Below are 24,555 nucleotides of genomic sequence, written 5' to 3' on the forward strand. Positions count from 1 at the left end.
ATACAATGCATTGTAATGTAGCGCGTTTCTGCGGCGGCTGAGTGGAGGGTGGTGTGTTCAGGCTGTTATATTGTATCAATTAAAAACAGCGCTGAGAACTTCACAGAAATCAGACAGCCTAGATCTGTCACTTGTAACGCGGCTCCTTCAGCCCAGCTTTACCGACAGACAGCACCACACTATATCTTCACACACCCTAACTTGATTGTGCTCAGACAAGATATCGGTAGACGTCATTTATCTGCATTGGGAGTAAAATGCAACGAACCTGCACGGTTTTCTGTCTAGCTTTATGGGGGGAGAATCGGTCGGCTACTTGATTCGCTCTAACAAAGAGGAGTGATTGCTGTAGTAGGCTGCCTACAGTAGCCCTCATCGGCATGGAAGGTAGGGTCAACACATTGTCACCATCACAGCTGCACTGTCATTAAAACATCTCGAAAATATGAGACATCCAGGGCTTGCAAATGCTCCAAGATGGATGCAGACCTATAGTTAGAGAGCTGCGCGTAAATTCGATTTGATTTTTTGTGTTGTTGTTATTGCAGACGAGGCTACCTTGTGCATGCATTGCATTTAGGCTGTTTTGTGTTGCAGGAGTAGGATGTTACTAGCGTCGGCCGTGGTCGTCTGGGAATGGCTGAACGAACACGGGCGCTGGCGGCCCTACAGCCCGGCCGTGTCTCATCACATCGAGGCGGTCATCCGGAGCGACCCGCGGGGTGCTAGTGTAGTGCTCGGCCAGGTGGATACTCGGCTCTCGCCATACATCATTGATCTGCACTCCATGCACCAGTTCCGTCAAGACACAGGTAAGACACGATGACTGACTTTGACTGACTGACATATAATGGTTATCTATATGCCGTAACCGCAGTAAGTCGACGATGGCCCAGATCGCCCTCTTTATTTCCAGTACATCTTTAACAGCCCCAGATATGAAGCTGTGAATAAGCTGTTGTGTGGCCTTGTCTGGGGGTGTGAGCCCTATTTGTAACTAGGCTAGCCTATATATCGCAAGGCCTTGTTTTGATTCGGTTGGCCTCATTATCTGAAACAAACCATGTTCTTTTTGCTGATCACACGAACGACAGTTTTATAGACCCTTCACTGTCTGGGCTTATGGCTGCTCCAATCTGAATCTGATCTATCTCGTGGGAGTGGCATACAAAAGTAGGATCCCTGTAGGATTGAGGGGGGTTGGATAGAGGGTAGGTGTTCTGGTCCTGTTAATATCTAGCATTAACATGTTATGCTGCTAATTTGGTCAGGTCTCCCTTGTAAATGAGATCATTGATCTCTGTGGGACTAACCTGGTAAAATAAAGTTTAAATAAACAAACACATGCGTCTTGGGTGATCCGATCACAAGTGGACAGTAGGCCCAGGCCTACAAGTGTGACTGCACCCAAAACGCATTGAGATCATCTGTTCCCTATTGTCACAATTGGTGCGAAATAGAATTAGCCAGGTAGATTTTTACACATAATGTGTGAATGGACATTGATATGTTGGCGACGTTCACCAACCAGTTCTTAATAATTATGAGGACATTGCCCTTGAATTAGTATGCAAACATGACCATTCAAGTCTTTCCCATTTGTATTTATAGAGAACTGATTCTAGAGGTATCCTGCGTTGCCAGCTGCATTGGGCACACAGAAATCTAAACATGGTTTCATGCTATGATGTGCAAGATAACAATCTAAGCATGGTTTCATGCTATGATGTGCAAGATAACAATCTAAGCATGGTTTCATGCTATGATGTGCAAGATAACAAATCTAAGCATGGTTTCATGCTATGATGTGCAAGATATGTTTGGAATTCCTGGTCAGTTGGTCTATGCCTTTGCAACTGCCTGTTCACCTAGATTCAACAATAAGACATCAGGAAATGAATAGGGTCACACTAAGTATACAAATTAAATACATAGGGTGCTTCCTACTACATGTTATACAGTATACTCGTACAAAACTCCCCTTTAAAACGTCCCGTTAACTTGCGTCTCACTAGAGCCAAGTGCTAATTGTCTTGGTGTCCTCTGTCCAGACAGAGGAAGTTGGCGTGGTAGAGGCCAAGTCTTCACACAGAGAAGTGAAGGAAGGCAGACAAAGAGGACCACCACACTCCTCTCAACTCCAGCTGACAAAAGCTTTTGTGCAGTCTGTGTCCCAGACTCCCAACTAAGCTGGTTAGCAGGGGGGGGGGGGGGGGGGTGAATTGCAGAAGTCTGAGGTCATTGAAGAAAGGGGGTAGTTTTTTTTTGGGGGGGGGCTCAGTTTTGGTGAATGAGTTACTCTGTAATGCTGTATGTCCCTGGCAGTGTTGGCATGTCTATAGCCATTTTTATACGGAGATTCCGCTACATTGCCATTTTGAAGATCCCTCAGTTTTCCAGCTTTGTTTGTTTACACTGAACCGAAGAAAGCCGGCATAATGTATGATTTTAGACAGTGTGCCGGAATCGAGAGGCGTGACCCCTTTTACACGCAACGCTCGCTAGCTGTCAAATGAGACAACAAGCTGTAGTAGACAGGCTTGGCAGCATTTAGCCGGAGCCCGGTTTAAACCCTAAATTGTCTCAGTAAGTTTGCTTATTAACCAATTTACTTAACTTGGTTTATAAATAGATTAATTCCTAGTTGTCCGAATGACAAAAATCAGTTCAGAAGTAGGCTATGTGCGGGATTAAATGCATAGTAGCCTGCCTACTTCCACTTGTGAAGGACTCAAAACTCTATGTAGTCAGTCATTCATGCCACATTACTCTGAAACTGGGACTGAAGGAACTATCCATTATTGCAAAAAAAAAAAAAAAATCCTATTAAGAAAAGTACCCAGGTCCAACCCAGGGAATTCCGTGGTCTGGACTGGTTTAATTGAGGTAGTACAAGTTATGGAACTCATGTCATTCACAAGTCATATAACATGTAGATTACCACACTGAACAGGCCTGTCTGAAGTGCAACAGGTCATTAATGTCAGTCTGAATAGGTCTGGTTCCTGGGTGAGACTTCACTGACCAGTGACATGCACTCACTCATCATTACTGGGCTAGAAAATGATAGATTCTTACTGCCAACTTATGATCCCCAAAAGTTGTTAGAACAAGAAATTTGGATCTGCTATCTATCATTCTCACTTTGAAATGAAGTGTTAAGTGAGGTATGGGCTTTATTAAAGATCGTTCCCTGACTCCCTGGGAAAGCAAACACAGCCAGAAGGCCAACAACCAATCAGAATCTAGAACATGGGAGTGCTGTTACCAGGGGCAACCTGTTTGCCTGTTTGCCCAAATTCTTAGCCAGCACACAGACGTGTTGAATTTGTTGGTGTTGTAATTTGCTTGTCCAACGCAAACACTACAGGAACGCTGTGTCTACTGCCTAACAAACATTTCACTCATTCAGCACTGACATTTCATCAGACAACTCCATGTATTTGAAGTCAAGTCAAGGTTTATTCTTCACATACCACATACAGATACAATGAGCAGTCAAATGTTTTTTCGTCAGCTAACAGATTGTGCAACACTAAGTAGAGGAAAGGAAAAGAAGAAATATATGTTATAAGCCATAATAATAATAATAATAATAATAAAACAATTACAAATAATTAAAGCCGCAAGCGGCTATACGGGGTCAAGCTTCAAGCGACCACGCTGCAACGACCACACTGCAACGAGCGCATGCAGCAACGAGCAGCAATTTGTTCCACATGAGGGATGATGTAAGTGTACCAAATTTCATACATTTTTGTCTAACAGTGTGGAAATGCCAGCACTTTGAAATTTGCATTTTGATTCATCGACCGAGCACCACCTATGGTCGAACCTGCAAATGCTTCGACAGGGTGCAACATGGTAGTGCCCTCTTCGTGTCCAGTGAGTTTAATGTCCCTAGATTATTGTTGTACAAAAGTATAAGCACTTGAACTTTGTGGCCCAATTTTTTAAATTTTTGAATGCCTCTTTCTCCGCCATCTTGGATTGGATTTCTTAGAGACATGCACCCTAAACATACGTGTGAAATTTCAGACCGATCAGACTTACGGTTTATGAGAATAAACTTTTAGTAGGTTTTGCCAAATTTTCAACCTGCAGCCAAATCCATCATGGCGGAGACTATGGCAAATGGCAAGTTTGTTCCGCATGAGGAATGACATAAGTATACCAAGTTTCATACATGTTCATCCAATGGGGTGGAAAAGGCAAGCATTGTATGCTAAATTGCTCATTATAGCGCTACCTATGGGCGAATCTGCAAATGCTTCGACATGGTGCAACATGGTGGGGCCATATTCGTGTACAGTGAGTTTCATGTCCGTAGATTATTGTTGTACAGAATTATAAACATTTGAACTTTGCATCCCAATTTTTTGACATATTTTTTTCATTTTTAAATGCCAGTTTCTCCCCGCCATCTTGGATCGGATCTTTTAGCCGTGAACATCCTATAGGATAACATGCACCCTAAACATACGTATGAAATTTGAGACCGATTGGACTTATGGTTTATGAGTTTATTTTTTGTATGTTTTGCTAAATTTTCAACCTGCAGCCAAATCAATCACGGAGGAGATTATGGGTCCAAATTGCCAAGTTGTTCCTCATGAGGAATGACGTACGTCTACCAAGTTTCATACATTTTCGTCAATTGGGGCGGACATGGCAGCAATATATGTTAAATTGCTTATTATAGCGCCACCTATGGGTGAATCATGGTGAGTCTTTGTTAGTTAGTTATTAGTTCATCATTAGTTACTCATGGTCTGACATGCCGAGTTACAGCATTTTTGGTTGAGGACTTCAAGAGTTATTCGATGGCGTCAAGGAAAATAATAAGAATACCAACAATTACAATAGAGTTCTATGCACCTTCAGTGCTTGACCCCTAATAATACTAATAATATGTAACAGAGAGATACATGACCTTAGTGTTACGGTAAACAGTGCAGCTTTTAAACCACAGTGTAGCTTTTAAACTATGTACAGCAGTGCGATAATGCTATAATGCTAGTGGTCAGCAGGTCAACAGTGCAAAATGCTATAATGCTGTCTAGTGGTCTGATGTAGATATATGGCCTACATAAGACCTGTGTCCACAAGATATTATCATAAGGACTACAGTGCAACAGTGCATAATGTACTAGTGTAATCTAGTATATACAATAGTGCAATAATGCCATCTAGCAAAACTGGCTAGGTCCTGAGTGAGTGTGCAGTGGTGCAATTTGTGCTAAAACGGTACAGCAATGGATGTGCAATATGTTAGTCTAGTGTTTAGCAGGCAGCTCACACACTTAGAGATTTCTTGTTGTGGAAGGCTAGGCTGCATGTTGGCACTGTCATTTTCCCTGCGGTGAGAGGGGCTTCTCTACGACTAGAGTGATTGTTTCTCTACCAAAATTGGAATTCACATAGCAGTGTAAATATAAAGGCCATTCACAACAGTATTTGAATTATAGTGATTGCTTTGAGCACATAGCCTACGCTGTCCACATGATTATTTATGAGAATGAATAAATTAAGGAATTATTTATGAGAGTAAATAAATAAAGGAATTATTTATGAGAATAAATAAATACAGTAAATATTTATTAGAATAAATAAATGAATCAATAGTTTAGCGATGACAGATCCAATTGATTATGATTCCCAGTTGGACAGCAACATATTTGAGGGGTTATTTTGCAATATCGGATATATTTATTATTCACAATGGTGTCAATTTCAAAGCGTTTCTCGGGTTTCACCTTTCTGCCATTAGGATCGGCGTTTCTCATTTCGCCAGAAATGTGCGTACGCATGGGTCACAGTGTGCTTGGAGGTGAGCACATTCTCTACCATTCTCCTGTCAAGTTTGTTTTTTATAAATTCCGAAGTTTGCTCAGGAGTGGCGTACGCATTATTTTGTGCTTACGCAAGCTTTATATATGTGGGCTCTGGACACCGAGATACTTGGAAGTTCTCTCTCTCCACAGGGGTCCCCCTGATGATTGGGGGGTTGTAGTTTCTCTCCTGTTCCCTCCCAAAGTCCACAATAATCTCCTTCATCTAACTGACATTCAGGTGGAGGTTGTTGTTCTGACTCCACGGAGGCACACAACCTCCTCCAGGTAAACCTTCTCATCATTGTTGGAGATCAGGCCTACATCAGCGGTGTCATCGGCGAACTTGACGACGCAGTTGGAATCACAGGTGGCTACGCAGTCATACGTGTACAGGGAGTACAGCAACGGAGATAGGACACAGCCCTGGGGGGCTCCAGTGTTGAGGCTGAGGGAGGATGAGGAGTGTTTACCTGCTCTCGCCACCCGGGGTCTGCCAGGAAGTCGAGGATCCACCTGAGCGGGGGGTTTTGGACTCGCAGGTCTCTGAGCTTCGTGAAGAGACTGCGGGAGATATGGTGTTGAATGCTGAGCTATAGTAGTGAACAGCAGTCTGGCGTGGTTTCCATCCCTCTGTCTAGATGGGGCAGAGTGGAGAATGTGTGCCGGGGCGCCTTCTGTTGACCTATTTGATCGGTAGGCAAACTGTAGGAGGTCAAGTGTCCTGGGCAGGTGCTTACCCATGTAGTCCTTGATCAGCCTCTCAAAGCAGCTCATGATCACAGAGGTAGGTTCTACCTGATGGTAATCATTTAGGGAGGCTGGTTGTGTTTTTTTGGGGGTACAGGGATGATGATGGATTCCTTGAAGCATGTAGGTACTACAGCACTGGTGCTAGTTGATTGGCACCTGTCTTGAGGACATGCCCCGCGATACCGTCTGGAGCTGTCGCCTTCCTGATGTTTACCTTCTGGAGTACCCTTCTCACATTGTGCTCAGAGAGTGATGGCTACCTCTCTCTCCTCTCTTACACCAGATAGAGTGATGGCTACTTCTCTCTCCTCTCTTTCGCCTGCCTCTAGCTCAAATGCGGTAGCTTGATTACCTCTGCTGTTCTCAAATCGTGTGTAGAAGGTATTCAGCTGATTTGCTAGTTCCACGTTGGTATTCACCAGGGCAGGGGGGTTGCTTTGAAGGAAATGCTTTTATAATGGTACCTTTTGATAAAAGTAACATATCGAGATGTTATTCTTCAGACATTATAGCAATTCATGATAATATGGCACTGTATGATACTGACAGCATAAACAGCAGTAGTTGGGACTGTTGCCATTGCTGTGTAACTCCACTGCCATCCTGAAGAGGGCGTGTTTGTGCTGTCAGTCATGGCGTTCCACTGTGTCCCCAGGTACCCTCCGGCCGGTGCGCCGCAGCTTCTACGACCCCGCCTCCGCCCCGGGCCAGGGCTGGCTGTGGGAGTGGGAGAACGACGCCGGCTCGTGGACGGCCTACGACACGGAGGTGGGCATCGCCATCCAGGCGGCGCGTGACCGCCAGCAGCCCTGGCTGGACCTGGCGCCGCTGGGCTTCTGCTACCTCATTGACTTCCAGAGCATGACGCAGATCAACGGCCAGACGCAGCGCTGCCGCCGTATCCAGCGCCGCGCCGACCTGGCGTACCCGCTGGTGTCCGGGCCCCTGCCCAAGTCCCACCCTCACGCCTGGGGCGCCGGCGGCCCCGGGGGGCTGCTGGGCGTGGGCGTCTCCGGGGTGGGCGGCGGCGGCATGGCGATGGGGGTTGGCGGGGGCGGGACCGGGAACGGCAGCGCCTACCCCAGCGGCGCCCTGCCGGCCTCCGCCATCACGTCTTTGGGACAGCCGTGCGCGTGCCAGCAGTGCATGCTGGTCCTGAGCGTCAAGGCGGGCGCCATGTCGACGGCTCACACGCTCGGGAGGAGGCCGCCGCAGAACAAGCCGCCTAGCCCCAAGTTCGGGGGCTACTCCGCCATGGGCGGGTCCTATTCGTTGACCCTCCCCCGCCTGCCAACCCTGTCCAGGTCCCTCTCCCCTCACAGGACGTCCGTGGGTGGGGCTAGCGGGGGCGGCGTCGGGGGCGGCGGCTTCGCCCACTCCCTCTCCCTCCTGGGTTCGGCCACCGCAGCCCTCTCCCTAAGCTCCGCCCGCCCCCCTCCCCCGCCCCTCCCCCCGCCCCCGCCTCCCCCCTCCGCCGTGGCCTCCCGCGCCGCCTCCCCTCCCCACCCCTCCTCAGCCTCTCTCTCCGCCTCCTCCTCCTCCTCCTCTGCCCCCCCGCCATCGGCGGCGCTGCCCGCCCCGCCCCCGGCCCTCATCTCCACCGTCGCCTCCTCCTGTACGCCCTCGCCCTCCGCGCGTGTCCTGGGCCCCGTGTCCTCCACGGCCGCCGCCGCCTGCGCCGCCCCCCTCCCGCCCCGCGCCAGCCTGGCCGGGCTGAGCCGCCCCGCCCTGCAGCGCATCGCTATGGCCCAGTCGCGCGCCCTCATCGCCTCCGGGTGAGTACAACAACAGCTGCCGGGAGTCTTAAAGGTGCAGTATGCGGTTTGGGATTTCCTGTTAGACTTAGGAAAATGTTTGGATTTTGGAAGAAGGCAACTGACAAAATCCCCGCCCCTCCCTTCAGGCCTCCCTCCAAAGCCACTCCTCCAAACTGGGGAAAAAACAAATGACACTCGCTAGGCGGGTAGGTAGGTTGACAATCATTTCAAGTTGGCAACTTAAAATGTTTGGACAGTCCTGTGACTTTCACAGATTACGGATGCATGTCATTTTAGTGTCAGAGCACTTTATTTATTGATTGCTGTTAGGATTTAATGAGAATTGCAAAAAATATAACAAAGTGTTAATTTTTTTCTTTTTTATAACAAAAAGTGCGTCTGAGCCAAACCGCACACTGCACCTTGAACACGACGGAGAACGTACTTGTGTGAGGCGATGAACTGCTGGTGCAGAATGGAAATTCAGAGTATTGGATTTGTTTAATTGGACATTGTGTAGGTGTTGACGAAGAGAGAGAGGTTTCCCTCTGAGGATTTGTGGGAGAGAAAATCTGTCTGCATGCAATTTACCATCCCCGCATCTTGCCTGTGTGACTCCGCCAAACATATGGACTGTAGTCTCTCATCTCATGTCGTCTCTCATCTCAAAACCAGGCAGCATTATAAGCAGGATAGACAAGAATTTCATATTTCATCTGAAGCGCTTCAGCAGTTTGGAGTCACGGCCACTATAATCGCAGCGGAATGTCTGACATAAACACTCGTCAGTGTTGATAATCCTTTAATCTTTACGACAAATTCTACCCGCCTGTTAATTTCCATGTGAAAACAACGTCACGTCACGTTCATATCAAACATCACGTTCATATCAAACGGCCTGCATTTTCATGTCATTTTTTTTTTTTTTGCACCCGGTTAGAGAGAGAAGAGGGTGGGGTGGAGTGTTTGGCGGGGGGGGGGGGGAGCTGTGTAGCCCCTTTATGCACAGCCCCCCCCCCCAATACCTCAACATACCCACACCCAGTTCCCAGGCTTTTCCCCATTCCTAGAGGCCCACTGCCCCCAATTCCTTCTGTGTATGTATGTGTGGTGTGTGTGTGTGTGTGTGTGTGTGTGTGTGTGTGTGTGTGTGTGTGTGTGTGTGTATGTATCTCCACGGCAACCATTGTGGGCACAGTAAAGGCCTGGTTCCCATTTGTGGAACAATGCAGGGAGAGGGATAGAGGCTGGGATATGGATAGAGGCTGGGATAGAGGCTGAGAGAGAGGCTGGGATAGGGAGAGAGGCTGAGAGGAGAGGCTGAGAGAGAGGCAGAACCTGATATGAAAAAACATGCAGAAGAACAGATTGCTCTTCAGTCCTCTGACCACGACATGGACTGAGCACTTGGACTTGGTCCCCAGGTGCCATGAACGATGGCTGCCCACTGCTCCTGGCTGCCCCTTGAAGAGGATTGCTTTGATGGGAAAATGCAGAGGCAGCCTGAAGTTGCAAGTGTGTTTGATTTGCGCTGTGTCGCCGCTCACGTGTATGTATACTTGTGTGTGCTGTGTGGTTGGATAAAGACCCTAGAGGTCCTGTAATTATGCCATTATTATGAGTCTGTTTGAAAATGACTATAGCTCCATCATCTCCCTGGTCAACATGTCATTATACAAGTTCTTGAATCAGAGTAGTCCCTCACAGTGGATGCTTTGCTTTGTCCCTTCAATGTAAACAAATAGTTTGTTTTGCCATTTTGCAAACACTGCTTTAGTACAGTAAACTAGCTAGCCTAAGAAGCAGCGAAGGAAGTCAAAAACGCTGTGACGCGGCAGCGGAACCTGCCGATCCAATCAGAGGAGGGGTCTCAGCTCTCTGGTAATGACAGCTGGAAATTTTACTCCAAGGTTACTTGACTAGATTTTCTGCCGATTGGGTTAAAACAGGAACATTTCTGTTTATGTATTGATCGCCTACAAAAAAACATCAAACTTTGACATAATTTTGCTTCTTGTTAATATTATGTATGCAAAATAAAGCTTCCTGATTGGCTGTGGGTGGGCCTGAGGGGAGTGTGAGTGGGCTTGGGCTCACCCGCAGCTATGCTCCTGGGAGCAATCACCAAAGAGCTGTCCCCTGTGTGATCCTCTCCGATCTACTGCCTGCTTACGAGGTTGCTCGCGGGCTCACCCCGGGCTGCGGTTGGATAAATTACCCCCCCCCGCATCAAATTGAAAACAGGCACTGGGGTTGTACAGGTTTTTTTGCTCCCGAGTTGCCACATTAAGGTAATGTGTCAACATCAAGATGGTGAAGTGTGAGGTGATGTGTAATTTAGAAATTTCCCCTCAGAGATTGATAAAGTACTACCTTGTTGTGAGAAAAGCGAGCATGATGCTGTAGTGAACTCCTCTAGTGGCTAGAGGGCGCTGTTGTCAGTCGAGGGACCAGCCTGGCTGTGCTGTCGCTCTGCTGCCGTCAGTGAGGTCGTTTTATTCCTAGAACAAATAAGATTCATTCATGCAGCTCTGACTTTTTAACGAAGGCAGTGTGTTGTGAAATATCTTTGAGGGCATCTGTGCCAGTCTGTCTAATGTGAGTGCAGCCTCCGATAGATGGAACTTGGTCACACTAGGTAAATGTTTGTGTTTCGTTTGTGTCAAATGTATCAGCATGTATTTTTCATAAGTGGACTGTATAACAGTTTTGTCGATCCCCCTCGCCTGAACCACAACCAGCTACTGAGATCAGCAGCAGAGGTTACTGTGTGAAGCGCTGCTGTAGGCTACATTTACACGGCAGATCACAGGCCAGTGCGGAGATGTAGTCCCGCCACCTAGTCCTGGGTCTACCCCGCGGCCTCCTCCCAGCCGGACACGCCTGGAACACCTCCCTAGGGAGGCGCCCAGGAGGCATCCTCACTAGATGCCTGAACCACCTCAACTGGCTCCTTTCGACACAAAGGAGCAGCGGCTCTACTCCGAGTCTCTCCCGGATGACTGAACTTCTCACCCGATCTCTCAGGGAGACCAGATCAGATTTAGAAGTGCTGATTCTCATCCCAGCCGCTTCACACTCAGTTGCGAACCTATCTAGAGAGTGCTGGAGGTTGCAGGCAGATGATGCCATCAGGACCACATCTGCAAATAGAAGCGACGCGATCCCCAGCTCACCGAACTGCAAACCCACCTCTCCACGGCTACGCCTCGATGTCCATGAAAATCACAAACAGGATTGGTGACAATGCGCAGCCCTGGCGGAGGCCAACCCTTACCGGAAAGGAAGACGACTTACTGCCGAGGACACGGACACAGCTCTCGCTCTGGGTGTACAGGGATTGGATGGCCCTAAGTAGGGACCCCCTCACCCCATACTCCCGCATAACCCTCCACAAGACCTCCCAAGGGACCCGGTCGTAAGCCTTCTCCAAGTCCACAAAACACATGTAGACAGGTTGGGCAAACTCCGAAGCCTCCTCCAAGATCCTTCCGAGAGTGAAGAGCTGGTCGGTGGTTCCACGACCAGGATGAAATCCGCATTGTTCCTCTTCGATCTGAGGTTCTGTTGCTCCGAGATCCCCTACAGTTTTGCCTGGGACCGCGAGGTACCCAGTTACCATGTGTGGCTGCGTGGAGGCACTGTAGGAGTCTTGGCGGTGGAGTGGCTTTGTACCAGCAGAAGGAGACTGACGCACTCGGCTCCTCTTTTCACCCTCAGTGAGGAGGGCTAGCCAGCGGCGGTAGCTGAAAGCAGAGTAGCAAGCAGAAGCGGCATGCAGCATGCACTAACTACAGACACTACTACCCCATATCTACTGCACTACGCGTCACACAACCCTGCACAGTGATGCCCACACACCTGATCTGGTATCTGATCTGGTAACTGGTATCTAATATGGTGACTGGTATCTGATCTGGTAACTGGTATCTAATATGGTAACTGGTATTTAATTTGGTAACTGGTATCTGATCCCAGCACCAGACACTCAACACTTCGTATGTTTAGATCCAGTGTTAGAGTTCCCAAGGTGCTGTCTCATTCATGCAGTCAGCGTTGACAGCTGGTTCGAGAACACTCAGTCACAGCCCTTCCTGTTTACGTTAGTAAAGGTGTGTGTGTGCGCGTGTGTGTGTTTTGGGCGGGGAGGTTTCCAGCAGGGTGGCCTCCACTGCATGGAGAGGGTGAGTGATTACACAAGTTGAACAGCATAGAAGGTCCACAAACTAATTTAGTCTCGCTTTCATTACTGTAGACAGCACCTTACAGAGGAGCCACAGACAGTCAGGACATACAAGCTGTAAGCCTGATGGTGCACATGTACTCTTTTTATTTGATATGCTAGCATAGAATAAAGCATGTATCTCTCGAGGACTGTCGGAAATCTCCCTACTCCACCTGACCAATCGTCTTCACTCATGCTGAATTCCCAATGGCGACCCCCAGCCTAGCTTAACTGTCTCAAACAAGACCCAGTATTCTCATCGAGTTAGACTTTGCACTTTCACCAAATACTGCACCTCAGTGGTCTGACTAAAACTCCTACTGTACATGGGTGACATGCTGGTGGCATTAAGGCTGTAATTCCAGTGTCTGTCAGCCTTCTGGCGGCCGGCCCCTGTAAAGGCAGGTAATCCTGGCTGTGACGTGGTACCGGCCTCCAGGGGCTAGTAAACAGGTGGATTAGCCTTAAGAGGCTGGAGGAAAGACAGGAGAAGCTCACACAGCCAGCTGACACAGAGGGAGGGAGATATGTAGGTAACTGCACTGCCCAGCTCAAGGATATACCGTACGCTCCACAAGGATGCCGTCTGTGATTTGAATGGGGGTGAAATGATGGATTGAGAAAGGAGTGGAGGTAGAATACGGAGAAACGATAGCAGAAAGTGGATGAGATACCAGCTCTCCTCTGAGGTGAAGGAGATACCAGCTCTGATCTGAGGTGGTGGAGATACCAGCTCCCCTCTGTGGTGGAGGATATACCAGCTCTCCTCTGAGGTGGAGGAGATACCAGCTCTGATCTGAGGTGGAGGAGATACCAGCTCTGATCTGAGGTAGTAGCTGCTTCTCTCCGCTCAGAGAGATGACTATCATTAAAGCAGGCAGAGCGTGAGTACACTTCCTGATGGGACTTTTATTCTATTTAACCTTTATTTATGCCGGGAGTCCCTTTGAGACACTGGTCTCTTTTTGGGGGGAGTATTGCTTAGACACCATGCAATACAAATATGAATACAAATGTACAAAATTACAACACACTTAAAGAAAGCACAACGTCTCTAATCAACCCTTTGAATTTCCCTTGAGGAACCAGTGCATCCAATTTCAAGGCACTTTGAAGATTTGTTACGCAAGAACAGTGAAGCAGATTTTCCCAACCTATTTTGACCAGATCTTATCTTCTTGATCTTACATTCTGGACAATAACATACATTTGATTTTATCCATTTGATTTTATGCATTCAATGCCAATTTTAACTTCATGTTTTTTTTTCCTGTAACGCGGTGAATGCAGATGGCATCTTAGAATGTGCCTGGTCAAACCGTGGGAGCAGTAGAATAACGTAGGCTCCACCACAGTACAGCGTCACCGGCTACAGATGCAGGTTACAACTTCAGCCATTGTTGATGTCAAATGGGCTAAGATTTAGTTCCATAGAAAATGTTCATAACATGATGTAGAATCTATAATAGTATATGATAGTGTAGAATATATAATAGTATATAATAGTTCATAACAGTGTAGAATAGTAAAGATGTTGACGGCAACAGGCAGCAACATCCCTGTTGTTGTTTTGCTGGCAGGTGGTGTGATGTGAGTCTGGTTTAGTGGAGAGGGAAATGTAGGACATACATTCCTGCTGGATGACTCTTAGAAACATACGACTTGGTGTCCATTTTGGTTTCTTATCATTATATTTATCGAATTGGTGAGCTTTTCAATGGGAAGGCATTTTGATAAGTTTCAATTGACCTCATATTGATCAATAAATGACCAACATTGCTAACAAACCAACTGCTGACCAACTGTATTTGTGAATATCCTGGTGCAGAGACAACACTCTAAACACCTACCGTACCACGATGAGCTCATTTTAAACCAGCCTCTGATTGGGTGGTTAGTTGTGGTGACCTTGGAACTGTGGCACTTCCTGGTTCGTTGTTAAAGCCCAGACAGGCTTGTTGACAGTCTCCCGTTGACCACAACTCAAACCGCTGTTCTAAATCTGGTCCATGTACCACTTATTCTGCATGAGCTCTTTGACCTGCTGACCTGGATGACCCATGATACCGCTGACATCACAACAGCTGTGCTTTTTCCACCTGCAGTTCACCTATAGGTGTTGTGTGCTTGTTTGTGATGTTTCAGCTAAGTGTGTGTTATATTTTTGAACATTGAGGTGTGTGTGTGTGTGCGTGTGTGTGTTCAGTGGTTTAACCCAAGTGTTGGTGTTGTGTTTCAGAGTGCCAACAGTTCCAGTGAAGAACCTGAATGGATCCAGCCCTGTCCACCCAGCATTGGCAGGTCAGACTGATAACAACTGGACATTACTGAGTCTACTAAGACCGATAGCTACTGGATATTACTGAGTCTAATATGACCATAGCTACTGGACATTGCCGAGTATACTAAGACCATAGGACATTGCTGAGTATACTAAGTCTTACACAGTAGCATCGGGAGATTAAATCTGATATTTTATAAACCGGCTATTTCTCCCGAATGACAGGCTTCAAAAATCTACATCCTGTGAGTCAGACTACCTGGCATCTAAATATTTACAGCATTGGCTAAAAACCTAGCTCACAATAGGGCTGTCAAATAAATACTCGAACTTCACCCGCCCACCTTCTAATCATGCCAAAACCCATTACGTTAGTATTCAATCTTGTCAACATGGCCCAAAATCAGCAAAGCTATAGTCTACACAGTATCTATCTATCTATCTATCTATCTATCTATCTATCTATCTATCTATCTATCTATCTATCTATCTATCTATCTATCTATCTATCTATCTATCTATCTATCTATCTATCTATCTATCTATCTATCTATCTATCTATCTATCTATCTATCTATCTATCTGGCTAGGAAATACCTTCGTGGCAGCTGGCAGGCAACATTGTAAACAAGCACTGAATACGATCAAGTGGACCAGCACTATAGGCTATTCCTCTTGTTTTGTTTTCAGTTGGCTAGGATATAGACCTGATAAAAGGACCCTGTTTGCACCAAATGTCACCCATGTTGACTGGGTATTAACGTTAGTTGAATACTTGAATCCTGTGAATACTGAGCGACATCAAAGTTCCATTGGTGCTTGTTCTTCACAATAGGTGGCGAGCGCCCTCTTGTTGTTAGTGGTTCCATTGTGTTATTTTATGCAAAATTATATAATACCCAATAATTGAACATATTCGATTTTCTGAAAAATTTTAATAGAAATATAAAGAGTTAATTATAATTTCTGAGCTCAGTTGACAGCCCTAGCTCACAATAATGGCCAATATTGTTGTTGCTTAGCCTTCCCATCTAGTCAAATGACAGAAGATCAGTGAATGAAGGTGTCTGCAGGTGTCTAACCATGCTCCTACCGGTAATTATTCCCAAATGATTGATAGGAAACATTGTCTCACTGCCCCCTCTGCTGGCCGTCTGCAGGCATTACAGGGATCTTGATGAGTGCAGCGGGACTTCCTGTGTGTCTGACCCGACCTCCCAAGCTGGTGCTCCACCCCCCTCCTGTCAGCAAGAGCGACATCAAGCCTGTACCGGGCCTGGGTCACTGCTGCCGCAAGACCACCAAGAAACAGGCCCGCAAAGGTGTGTAAAAGCATGCACACACACGCACACACGCACGCATGCACACAAAAACATGCACAAAAGCACAGTTGGTACACTCAATGTAGGTCGTCATGATGATTCTTTCATTAACACTCCTCCTCTCTCTTTCTCTTTCTCTCTTTTTTTCTTTTTGTCTTTCTCTCTTTCTCTCTTTCTTTCTTTCTTTCTTTCTTTCTTTCTTTCTTTCTTTCTTTCTTTCTTTCTTTCTTTCTTTCTTTCTTTCTTTCTTTCTTTCTTTCTTTCTTTCTTTCTTTCTCTCTCTCCCCCCCAGGCAAGACCCCAGAAGAGGTGGTGAAGAGGTATCTACAGAAGGTCCGTAACCCCCCAGAGGAGGTGAGTCCTGCTGCTCCCTCAGATCCTCTCCTCCCAGGCCCCTCCTCCTGACCTCCCTGGCCCCTCCTCCTCACCTCCCTGGCCCCTCCTCCTGACCCCCCAGGCCCCTCCTCCTGACCCCCCCCTCTACCTGCAGCCTCCACTCACTGCCCCCTCCTTCCTCTCAGGACTGCACCATCTGCATGGAGGCCCTGGCGGGTCCGTCGGGGTACAAGGGCCCCGGCGTGGGCGGCGTCTCGCGGGCGGAGTCGGTGGGCCGCCTGGCGCAGTGCGGGCACCAGTACCACCTACAGTGCCTAGTGGCCATGTACAACAACGGCAACAAGGACGGCAGCCTGCAGTGCCCCACCTGCAAGACCATCTACGGGGTCAAGACGGGCAACCAGCCGCCCGGCAAGATGGAGTACCACGTGATCCCGCACTCGCTGCCCGGTCACCCCGACTGCAAGACCATCCGCATCATCTACAACATCCCGCCTGGCATCCAGGTACGGCCGCGTTCACACACTATTATAACGCCCTGACGCCTTCCGGGGAAGCAGGAAGTACAGCAGCTAGAATGCAATGATAACAACAACTAAACATAAGCACACTAGTAAGACGCAAACAAGCAAACAACAGTGAGTAATGGAGATATAGAGAAAAGACACATGTTATGGGGGACTTTACATGGAGGAAAAACAGTTTCAGTCTGAGATGGCATCTTTGAAGGCAGAAATGGGGATGAGTTTGTCCAGTTATAGGGGTTTTTGCAGACGATTCCAGTCGGAGGTAGCAGCGGACGGGAATGATGCCAGACCGAGGGAGGTATTGGTTTTGGGGAATTTTAGTTGGATATGAAGTGAGGACAGGGTGTTGACAGGCGTTGGGTGTAGCAGTTGGCCCAGGTAGGGAGGTGATGGGTGGAGAAGGGTCTTGTAAATGAGAGTAAACCGGCGAATGTTACGACGGCTGTGAGCCATCTGACCAAACTGTTGACTGTTGGACTCTGTTCCCATCCCAGGGCCCGGAGCACCCGAACCCAGGGAAGCCGTTCACAGCGCGGGGCTTTCCCAGACACTGCTACCTCCCGGACAGCGAGAAGGGACGCAAGGTAAACAACGCACTGACTTTCCGCCCTGATAGGCTATGAACGAGCCAATAGGAGTGTGTCGCTACCTGCGCGGGAAGGGGGGGGCTCTGGGCTGTGAGGCCATTTGAGTGCAGTGGCCAAGCTCGGTATTGCAAGTCACGTAATGCATTTGGGGGCAAAGATACTGAATTCCCATAGACATACATGGGAATGAAACGGCTGGGGAAAGAAAGTAACAAATTTCTGGGTATCACTCAAAGTCAAAAACGACTCTTTGAATTATCAAGTTTTAAATCATCGGGTCCATATTTCTTTAGAAGCCACAATGAGCCAGAGTTTACAACTGTTTCTGTCCCCATGTCTATGGCAGCACTGCACTGGTCTATGGGAAAGAGGGATAGGTGGGGCCAAGAAAAACACTACCGCACGTGTGCAGTGGTCGACAGGAAGTGAAAACGTGTTCAATTTGCCTCATGCGCTGAGCAACTTCCACTGGAGTTAATGGGTGGCCATGTTTTAATGCTGCAGCCAGTTGTTTTAATACATCCATGCTCAACCCCTTCCTGTCTTTCTACCCATCAATCCCTTCATCTCCTCTCCCCCCCTCCTCCTCACCATCCCTCCATTTCCAGGTGTTGCGGCTGTTGCTGGTTGCGTGGGACCGCCGGCTGGTCTTCTCCGTGGGGACGTCCAGCACCACCGGCGAGTCCGACACCGTCATCTGGAACGAGGTGCACCACAAGACGGAGTTTGGCTCCAACCTGACGGGCCACGGCTACCCGGACCCCGGCCACCTGGACAACGCCCTGGAGGAGCTGAAGGCCCAGGGCATCACCGAGGAGGAGTGCCTGCCCAGAGACTGAGCCGGGCCGGGAGGGAAGCGCCAGGAGCCGGAGACGCACTGGAGCAGTCTGCCCATGAACTTAACATGCTGAAAGACTGCGCAACTGAGACACAGTTACAGTTCAGGCAGGTACAGGCATTAGAAGTAAAAAAACACATAAAAAAGATGTAAAAATGGATGATGAATACAAAATGGAACAGCGTGTCAAACTGTGACATGAACCGCTACAGAACAATTAACTTAGAGAAACACACACAGCGGGAAATAACTGAATATAAGAACTGGATGAAACGGTGAAGACAAGCCAGCTGTGAAAAGGACAAATATCGACTAAATAGATTGACAGACTATGATGTTTCCAGGAGTGTTTATAGAGGAGTACGTTAGTATCCTTCTATCTGGACAGGCGGGCTATGACTTGGTTGCATGGGTCAATTTTACAATAGACAGGATAATTGTCGTTTTTTTTCTGTTACAGTAATGGTGTCATTCAGTGAGACATTTAAGACCACTGTGCACATACAATTTAGTGTTTGGACAAAAAGCTGTCTTTTATACTGTGAGAGTTCTATGGCTAGCCTGATGTCAAGAATGTAACAACTTTGAGCTGGTTGGTTGATTTGCTGCTGGGCAGAAGAGAGAGAAACAGTCTTATGAATGAACCTTAACCCTAACCCAGGAGAGACAAGAGAGGGCTGAGCAGTATTATACAGAGTTCAGAAGCTAAAACATGGGGGGCTTGTTGAGTGTAAGTCCACAGGCAGTATTGTAACAATTTTCTTATTGCAGGTGTAGGCCACTTTCAAAATATCAACTTTATTGACTGGACATGACGTGAGCATGGATGTTTACTGCCCTCTAGTGGTATATATCAAAAACTACATTCCTTTTTACCCTGGGTTGAGTATTTTACTGATTACTGTATAATTTTGAAGAATGCATTGCTGTACATTATAAATACTTGATATATATCTTGCCATTTTTACATTCCATTTTTGTTGGTTATTTTAACATATGTATGCTGTCATTTCTTTCCTCATGTGTTTCATCAGCTGATAAATTGTTAGTGTTCTCAAGTTCCTTTTGGTGTGTCAAAGTACTGAGTGTTTACCAGACACATAGGCTGCTGATCTACCTTCAGTATTAATGATATTCACAACATCAACCCCTCTTGCAGAGATTACGCAGATTCACGGTCCTCCACTCTTTTTCTCAGTGTCAGACTGGATGAATCCCCAACCGCTTAAACGGTTTCCTCCTCTCTTCTCTGCTGTGAAACAGATGAAGGAATGGAGATGAGCCGAGGAAGCCTCCTCAGAACATTGAGACGCGGCCCTGGGGAAGTGAAGTATTCAGATAGTATTGAGACGCAGCCCAGGGGGAGTGAAGCAGATAGTATTGAGACGCGGCCAAAGGGGAGTGGAGTAGTCGGATAATATTGAGACGCGGTCCAGGGGGAGGGAAGTAGTCAGATAGTACTGAGACACGGCCCAGGGGGATTCAGGTAATACTGAGATTGGACTGTTGCCAATAAGAGCATGGCCTTTACTTACTGCAGTCAAACTAAAACATTCAGATACAGGTGAAGATTCATTCATCTCAAAGAAAGCAACTAAGCTGTTTTTGTTGTTGTTGCCATAAGCAGCTATGCTGTGAAAAAGTATGAGCTTGATGTCAATCCACCTCTGACCAGTCTGTCGGTGTTGGGTCCATTGAGGACCTGTCTTTGACATGGTACTATTCTTGACAATATGTACGCGTGTTCACATTAATGTAGGCCAACCTTTATAGTTTATATATTTTATGCACTGTACGTATGTGTTTATGTAGCCTACACAACTTGGCATTAAACTTTTTTTTTAAGGTGTGCATATTTTACAGAGCTGGTTCCTTTTATTTAATGTTCTTTTTTATAATCATTCATTTTACCAAGGTTTTTAATCATAATTTAAGGCTGTATCTAGCTGTGTGTCTTCATGAAGTCTACGTACCAACCACATGATGGCTGTATTAAGTTATGGGGTGCTGAGTTTGACCCATGTCACCTGACCCGTTCACGTGACGTGAGTGTGTTAGAAACACACTTGATGCCTGCAGGTGGAGTGTGGGTAATGTAGTTCTTCGTGTCATTATGATTTATGTCCGGTTAGTTCTTGCACTGCTCAACTTGGTTCGTGAAACGTCCTGAACTCGGTACAGTTGAACTCAGCATAGCCATCGAGGATGAAAGGATGGCTGAAAGATTATGACCACTTTTAAAAACTGTTGATAAAAAAAAAAAAAACTTTGTACAAGCTGTAATGGAGTGAATGGATGAAGTGATGAAAAACATGACAGAAGTAGTAACATGTATAAACTACTAAATACTTGCTTAATAAGTAACAGTGGGACTATTAAAATGAACATGAGTATTATGACAGTGACTTTGGCATTCTTTGTGTGTGTGTGTGTGCGCGCACGCGTGTGTGTGCGTGTGTGTATGTGCGTGCATACAGCCGGCAGGCCACAGTACGTCCGGCTGCAGAGCTGCCTGTCTGATGTGGTGATCAGGTGCCCCCAGGGAACCGTACTGTCACCTTTCCTGTTCTACACCTCCGACTTCAGCCACAACTCCGGAGCGCGTCACCTCCAGAGGTTCTCGGGCTACTATATATCATGGGCTGCATCAGTGAGGACGTAGAGGAGGAGTACAGAGATGTGGTCGGGAGATTCGTTAGATGATCTGAGGAGAACCAGCTCCAACTCAACATCAGTAAGACCTAGGAGCTGGATGTGGACTTCAGAAGGAACAAGAGACCCCCAAACCCTATTACCATCCAGGGAGAGGAAATTGGGATGGTAGACTCAAGTTCCTGGGAGTGTACCTGAACAACAAACTGGACTGGACTGACAACACTGAGGCCCTCTATAGGAAATGACAGAGCAGACTGTTCTTCCATAGGAGGCTCAGGTCCTTTGATTTGTGAAGCAGGCTTCTGCAGATGTTCTACCAGTCTGTCGTAGCCAGCAAACTGTTCTTTTGCTGTGGCCTGATGGGGAGGCAACATAAGACGGGGGACACCAACAAGCTGAACAAGCTGGTGAGGAGGGCCAGCTCTGTCGTGGGGCAACAACTGGACGGCCTAGAGTCTGTGGTGGAGAGGAAGATGAGGGATAAACAGAATGAGAGTGAGATATACATTTGTGAGTAGGAATTAATCTATGTATTATTAGATATATATACCCAACAATTATATACAGGCTTGACGAAGTATCTTATTGCACTAATGTTTCCTATGATGACATCACTCCTGGATTATCATGTTCAGTCTCACCATGAGAAACACAAAACTAAGATAGCTCTACATCAGGGTCTGGAATTAGTAGTTCGGATGCAAGATTACAAACACACACACACACGTCTCTCCTATGATGTTTTTAGCCTCTCTTACTCTGAAAATGTAATTTTATGTAATTTATTGCTTTATAAATGTTCTAAGCCGGTAGACAAACATACTCCAGGAGCTTGCTCGATCACCTTGAGAGGGCTCAAGGAAGAATTTTTACAGCTCAATTATCTGGCCCCCGGGTGATTACTGTTTTTTTTGCTTCCCTCTGGAATATGTAGGGGTGGGTCGTATGCCCACCTCCCTTGTTCTCTGTAAAGCGCATTGTGTTGCCTCTCGGTATGAAATGCGTTATACAAATAAAGCTTTGATTGATTGATTGACACACACACACACACACACACACACACACACACATAAACCCTTTTAAGGGGGATTCAGCAATGACTGATGAGTTTCTTTAAAGTCGCACTGAAACGGACGTTTGAAAACTTCTGTAGTTTGACGTATTTCCGACGGGAACAAGCTATGAGGGTGGAACATATGTTTAGAGGAATTTGATTGGAACATTGACAAGTGGACGGGTTTTAAGAACTTTAGACAGATTGATAGAATTATAGTGTTGATTGACGGGTGGATGTCGTGAGATTATTGGCCTAAAATCTAAGGTACCTGTTGTCGTCATTGCACGTGATCTACCGTTTTCTAGGAAGAAAGAAATTATATACTTTGATATAAGATTACAATAAAAGTAGAATTTTGTAAAATTTTTGGCATACATTGTTGAATAGGTGAACACTATGACCAATTATGTGAACCAAAATGGGACAGAATGCTTTTTTCATTTCAGTGCGACTTTAATATGTAAAAAAGGCCGACTTTGCACAGGGCAGCCTCAAACCAGCCAGTTTGTAATATCTAGCAGTATATAATATAGCAGCTATAGGATTTCTTTGCAATTTCTTACCAATTCAATCCAATCCCAGGTCACGGTTTGACTGATTGGACAGAGCTGGGCAGCTTGGATTCATTTACAGTCAAAGGTGAGTAGATGATCAGCCCTCTGTCAGTTAAAGGTGAGTATTATCAGCCCTGTGTCAGTCAAGGCTGCAGAACAAATTCACGGTGTTTTCCGTGGTCCCTTTCCCCCTCTGTGACATGGGCACATTCTTTTTCTTACCCGTTTCATTCCACCATATTGACAACGGCGCTTCTGTCCCAAAAAATAATGGAGATGAATGGCGGGACATGTTTGCCTGCCTCGTGATTTGGATCCGCTCCAAAATGTAATGGGTATTATTATTAAATTGGCCCGTACACCCCTCATGCCACAACCCTAATCCTGCTAACAAGCGGACAGACAGTAACCTACGCCACCGAAAACAACCTCGCACTCTGCGACGCTGTCGCTGGGGCGGAGGTAATTATTGGGCTAATGACCGTCCAGTTTCACCCTAACCCCACTCGTCTGCAGTCTCCCTCCTCCAAACAACTGTTTCTTCTCATTGGATACAAACGCATCCACATCACACAACATAACCCCCACCTGGGTGGCGGCTGCCAGGAAAAGCGCTATTGGATAAGCAATCACTGCACATCCGCAGCCAGGAGGGAAGGGGAGTAGCGTATGCTTCCTCATCCACTATGTGTAGCAGCCCCCAGTGAAACTCGGCTGTCGGCCACTATGCACTAAAGCGATCACGTCAAGAAGGTTCTCTTCTCCATCACATTCAACAGAGCGCGACGGACACAACAACCCGTTAACCCAATCCCATGTACGTTCCCTCGGTGGCGGAAACGTGGTTAGTGGAGAGACGGGCGTGATGGATGGGGGGGGTCGACAAATTATACTTTAGTTAAGTACCCTGACCGGGGTGGGGGGTGCGCCTGCGGCACGGCACGGCGATGATCCGTCTGTCTGTTTCCGTGTAGCAGATGGGGTGACGGGGTCTAATCCGGCCGAAACTGAGTTAAAACGCAGTGACAGCAATCGGTGGCACTAATAAAGATGGAGTTAAATCGAACATACGCGTACGGTATTCTAATCTCTGTCTGATTTAAATGTGGTCTCGCTTTGAGAGAGCAAATCTGGAAATGGAGCAGAGTAGAGTGTATTGGCTAGACTGCTAAAGGGGTTGTAGCCTACCAAAATATTGGCTATAGGCCATAGCCTACGCCAAAATATATAGGCCACATCCTAGGCCCATATATTTTGGTACAAAACATAGGCTACATTCCCTATATTTTGGGTCTAATAAAAACATCTACGAGGAGGGAGAGCGGGAGGGAGAGGGTCAGCCCCCCCCTAGCCTGGTGATGGATGGAGGAGGGGAGGGGTCTGTGGTGTCTGAGCACAAGCTGTGACCTAAAGTGAACTAGGGGTCCTATGTCTTTGGCAAAAGCTGATCACTCTGCATACCTAATCCCATCACCCCTCTGTTCTAGGGTGCTGCGGATGGACATTTCAACTGAATGTCACAATCACTTCAGCTATTCACTAACCAGATTTCCCAGAATATAGGCTAGCCTACTGTAGCTGACAACCATGGTTTAGTGCTAGGCCATTGCTGTGTTGTTAAGGCTACTGTTAACTTTAGTCAATAAACTCTTTTGATAATTATCTTCCTCAAATGAGAAGGATTTTCCTATATTACAATGTTACTGTGAACTCAAGTTACTGTGGGCCCATCTGTCTATTATTAAAAGCTTTTAAAAGCAGCAGTGTCTTGGCCGAATGCCAAGTCCAAAGTCTTGTTGCCAAGGCAACACAATATCCCTCTCCCCCTCCTG

At 46.9% G+C, this 24,555-nt stretch overlaps 1 protein-coding gene across 1 annotated transcript; it reads left to right on the forward strand.

Annotated features, from left to right (window-relative positions):
- Positions 1–604: 604 nt before the first annotated feature.
- On the forward strand, positions 605–18,458 carry dtx4a (deltex 4, E3 ubiquitin ligase a; the record flags this gene model as incomplete). The annotated part of the gene is made up of 8 exons (XM_084451691.1): positions 605–812; positions 7,240–8,359; positions 14,806–14,867; positions 16,008–16,169; positions 16,462–16,523; positions 16,691–17,011; positions 17,527–17,616; positions 18,228–18,458. 8 exons carry the CDS (start codon positions 605–607, stop codon positions 18,456–18,458), a joined length of 2,256 nt encoding a protein of 751 aa, XP_084307817.1.
- Positions 18,459–24,555: the final 6,097 nt, after the last annotated feature.

Source organism: Borostomias antarcticus (assembly GCF_949987555.1).
Source record: "Borostomias antarcticus genome assembly, chromosome: 17".
NCBI classification, from domain to species: Eukaryota; Metazoa; Chordata; class Actinopteri; order Stomiiformes; family Stomiidae; genus Borostomias; species Borostomias antarcticus.